This window comes from Brachyhypopomus gauderio, chromosome 1 (genome assembly GCF_052324685.1).
Source record: "Brachyhypopomus gauderio isolate BG-103 chromosome 1, BGAUD_0.2, whole genome shotgun sequence".
NCBI lineage: Eukaryota > Metazoa > Chordata > Actinopteri > Gymnotiformes > Hypopomidae > Brachyhypopomus > Brachyhypopomus gauderio.
In genome coordinates, this window is record NC_135211.1 from 29480121 (window position 1) to 29484518 (window position 4398).

Consider the following 4398-nt stretch of genomic DNA (forward strand, 5'->3'; position numbering starts at 1 on the left):
ATGGGTACTTTACTGCGTCCTTTAGTGTTTTCAGCTTTTCTGATTTACAGTAAAATGAGAGTGAGTCGAGAGATGAACCTTCGATCGTGCAGGGCGTGACCTCCTCGATCCCCCCACTCCTCTGCACTCTCTCTTTCTCTCTCCCTCTCTCCCTCCCTCCCTCCCTCCCTCTCTCCCTCCCTCTCTCCCTCTCTCTCTCCCTCCCCCTCCCTCTCTCCCTCCCTCTCTCTCCCTCTCTCTCCCTCCCTCTCTCCCTCCCTCTCTCTCCCTTCCATTTATTTTTATTAATCCCCATCCCCCTACTCAGCTTGCTGGAAACACTCCCCGTCCCACAGAGGCGTCCAGCATGCGGGATGATTGCCTGCTCCTGACCTGCTGTGGCTGGGGTCCATATCTTCTCAGCCACGGACTACGTAAACGTAGATAAGCTTGGGATTGGCTTCCATTTCCAAATGCCCACCAATCCTCCACCAGTCCATTCTGTTGCCCTTTTAAACCAATATTGTCCCAGCTACCAATGGGCATTACTCCCTGTGATTAAACACAAAGGTTATGTCTTTAATGCAGGACAATGATGGTCTTGCTACCTGATTATCTCCAGAGTGTTAGCTTCACATTTCGCACCGCTCTCAGAGGCTTTTAACGCCTTGTGTCGACCGCTGTGGTAGACAAGCCTATCAAATTACCCAGCATTCTCGGTGGGGGTGCGTGTCTGCTCTGCACAAGACGGCAGGGGTATCGGAACCGGGCGACACCTGCCACTCCTCCGTAAGCCCCGGGCACATGGCTGCTGACTCAGCAGGACCGCTGCAGGGCTGTTTGGTTTGGTCCGATTTTGCATGTAGCAGCGCCGGCTTCTGTTTGATCGCTGCTGTTTTGTGTTGTCCTGTTGTGCTTCCTGATATTCTTATTGCTCATTACTGGGTAATTAGAGCTGAGGCCTTAATGAAAGAGGTAACAACTGATTATGGGAAAGGTATCATTTTCATTTAATTCTGGATTGTTGCTGTACAGCCAGATATTTTTGGACGTCTTGGGCATGCTCCCCCCCCAAAGTCACAATCTGTTCATGTTAAACATATGAGAGGAATATCAGATGTTTTGTGATGCTGATATAATTACTGAACTGAAGAGAGATGCCATGTGCAATTGAGAGCTTAAATCTTTAATCTACTGTGCAGCTTAAAGGATCCAAGCTACTTCTAAACTCTTTTTTTGCAGATATTAAATAAATGATTATCATCACATTGAAGGCATTACAGAGCCATTTGACGGTGGTGATGGTGATGAAGATACTTGGAGCTTCAAGGGCCGATTGGCTGTGTTTGTAGACGTGTTTGTGGGCGGACCCAATGTGTGATGGTCATTTATTTATTAATTAGTTTGTTTTGGTTCACTTTTCCTTCTCTGATTGGGTGCAGAGCCCTGTCCGTCACTCCTGCTGCAGAAGCACATGGCCGAGCTGCTGAGTCGAGACAAAGACATGGCCGCTAGCTTCCTCAACAGCGTCCTCAACCAGCTCAATTGGGCCTTCTCCGAGTTCATCGGCATGATCCAAGAGGTAAGGGACTTTGGTTTTGGTTTTGAGCCACTCTGTGTCAGCTGTGATTCAAATCATCTCCAGCAGCTCTGCTGGTACAGTTGAATCTGTCCTTTGCTTTTCAATTCAGAGATGACTGCTGGTGCAGAACCTAAAATAGTTCAGTGTGTTTTGTCCTGCACACGGTCATTACTGACATGCACGTTGCTTCTACAGTGGCTTAGCCAATCACAGCTTCAGAAGTGGCATTTGCATTCAAATGAGTTCTCATCGAAACATGGCGAAAATTGTTGGTATCAGCGGTGTGACCAGCGTCCCCAGTGGCGGGTTCGAGCGTGCATTTCGCTGCTGCAAACTGAGCGTCCAATTGTTATGTCGCACTGTCCATTTACAGTCTTGTTCACTTCTGTTGTAAATATGTACAACAGGAACAAGCCTTTTCCGTATGCGTTACCATTTGGTTTTTTTGCCATGCTTGTGCCACATCAAATGTGCATGCAAACACTGCCTAATAATCCCACCCCTGCTCCATGGCCCCTCTCTGGTGACCCTACACCCCCCTGACCTCTCTGGTGACCCTACCCCCCCCTGACCTCTCTGATGACCCTACACCCCCCTGACCTCTCTGGTGACTCTACATCCCCCTGACCTCTCTGGTGACTCTACATCCCCCTGACCTCTCTGGTGACCCGACACCCCCCCTGACCTCTCTGTTGACCCGACACCCCCCCTGACCTCTCTGGTGACCCTACACCCCCCCTGACCTCTCTGGTGACCCTACACCTCTGTGTGTCCCTGCAGCTCTTGGCTTTGTTCACGTCCTCATACCCTTTTCCTCCCACCTCTCTCAAAACTATAATTTGCTCCCTGGATAGAAAGCAGCACAGCTGAGACCACAGATCTAAAAGGTGAAAATAAGTCCTGCTGGCCGCCCATTTCCTCCGCTGGGTCATTACTGGGAGGTAAAGCCCCAGGGTCTCCTGAGCTGCGCTCAGAGGGAGCGACTCTCCCTCGTCCATAATGGCAGGGAATGAAGCACCGGTGGGGGACTGGGAAGAGCAGTCAGCTCCTCTCCAGGTGTTAGCACGCTGGTGTCTCGGGCCCCGTGACCTTTGAAGGTCGCCGGCCTGGCCTGAAGGTTGGCCAGCTCTTGGGGAAGGATTTAATCTCTGACGATCCCCCTAAATTAGGAGGAGCTGATCTTCATGGGGACGGGGAAGCTGCCTGCTGACGTCTTCTCCAGTACTGGCTCGTGGGGTGTGCGGTGTGGACGCTGCATGTGGTGTGTGGATGGATGAGAAATAATAAGGCGGGCCCCGCATATGGTGTCATATTATTTTGGAGCATAGCAGTTACACTGTGTAGGTTCTGGTGCAAACCATTTGCAGTGTGGTTTTCATTTGGGTGATACTGGAAATGAAAGCTCGCCATGATTTCTTGGAACAGATAGTGGAATATGTCGGTATTCTAGACATCTGCTTGTCTCAGGGCAAAAAAAAATATTCTGAGCATAAATGCTTTCTCAGGCTCCAAAGTGTACATTACATTTCACCCTCTGGAATCCATTCCCATTAGCTGTAAACTGGCGTGTGTGTGTGTGTGTGTGTGTGTGTGTGTGAGTGAGTGAGTGAGAGAACGTAATGCACTCAACTCTGTTCTAGAATAGGACCCCATCTGATCCTGCACATCTTGTCCATTTGTTCAGGGATGAGATGCTGTCATTGTCACATTGTCAGAGTAAAACTGCACAGTGCCATTCAAGGGGCGTGTCTCAGGGGCGTGTCTCAGGGTCTCAGGGGCGTGTCTCAGGGTCTCAGGTGTGTCTTGTGAGCAAGGAACTAGCCTCACAGCTCTCTTAATATTATTGGCTTTTTAATAATTTCCCCTCCTATACCTTGTTGTTTTGTTTATTTGTGTAAAACACCGGTATCAGACTCTTGTTTTATGTCCTTCTTTTTAATAGCCTTTTTAATGTGTGTTTTGAAGTGTGACAGCCTGTTTTGCTGGTACATTGTGTGTTCCATATCTAATGAGAAATCACCTCACCCACAAAAGACTGTGACACATGCATTGTGAAAATGTTTCATCATGATTTTACCTTTTTACCATACCCCTCAGCCCTCAGGGGCTCGCAGGTGTGTCAGAGCCTCGTGGGTAGATCTCCAGTGTGACAGGGGCAGGGCGGGGGATATCCAGAGTGGGGCTCCTCTGATCTGCAGGTCATGACCTGTAACAAGTCGTTGTTTGGCAGATCCAGCAGGCAGCAGAGCGCCCGGAGAGGAACTTCGTGGACACGAGGCAGCTGAAGGTGTGTGCCACATGCTTTGACCTGTCCGTCAGCCTGTTACGCGTGCTGGAGATGACCATCACCTTGGTACCCGAGATCTTCCTGGACTGGCACCGCCCCTCGGCTGAGCTGCTGCTGCGCCGATTGGCTCAGGTGGGTAGGAGCCGCCTGATTGGTTGCGTGTTTCAGGTGTTACTGTTACTGCCGCCAACGGATTCCTAAAATTGGATTATTTAATCGAATTGTTTAAAAACCCAGACATTCCACTGTGTAAACTTGAACGTTTGATTTGCGGACAAAAGTGGAACTACTGTGGCAGTATCGGCCACCGTTAATAGCTCTTTATTGTGAACGATACATTCCTCAGAGGAAACGTCATCGTTGACGCATTTGTTGGAATTGTGTGACCTGAATTAATTTAAAACGAGAACACAAGAGCACAGGCTACTGTACTGACGAAACATTGAAGATGAGAGGCGGAAGCTTCTGGAACTGCCAGTCCCTTGTGTGTTATTATTCCCCATTTCATGTCAGGGAAACGCTGACACAGGTTATGCTGAAATAAATATGC

General features: G+C 49.3%; 1 protein-coding gene across 1 annotated transcript in view; it reads left to right on the forward strand.

Moving 5' to 3' along the window:
- The first annotated feature begins 1453 nt into the window (after positions 1 to 1453).
- Positions 1454 to 4398, forward strand: part of rnf123 (ring finger protein 123) — a 77803-nt gene continuing 74858 nt past the window's right edge. The window contains exons 1-2 of the mRNA XM_077013576.1: positions 1454 to 1561; positions 3792 to 3980. Coding sequence (XP_076869691.1) covers positions 1454 to 1561; positions 3792 to 3980 — 297 coding nt within the window. The remainder of the gene's footprint in view (positions 1562 to 3791; positions 3981 to 4398) is intronic.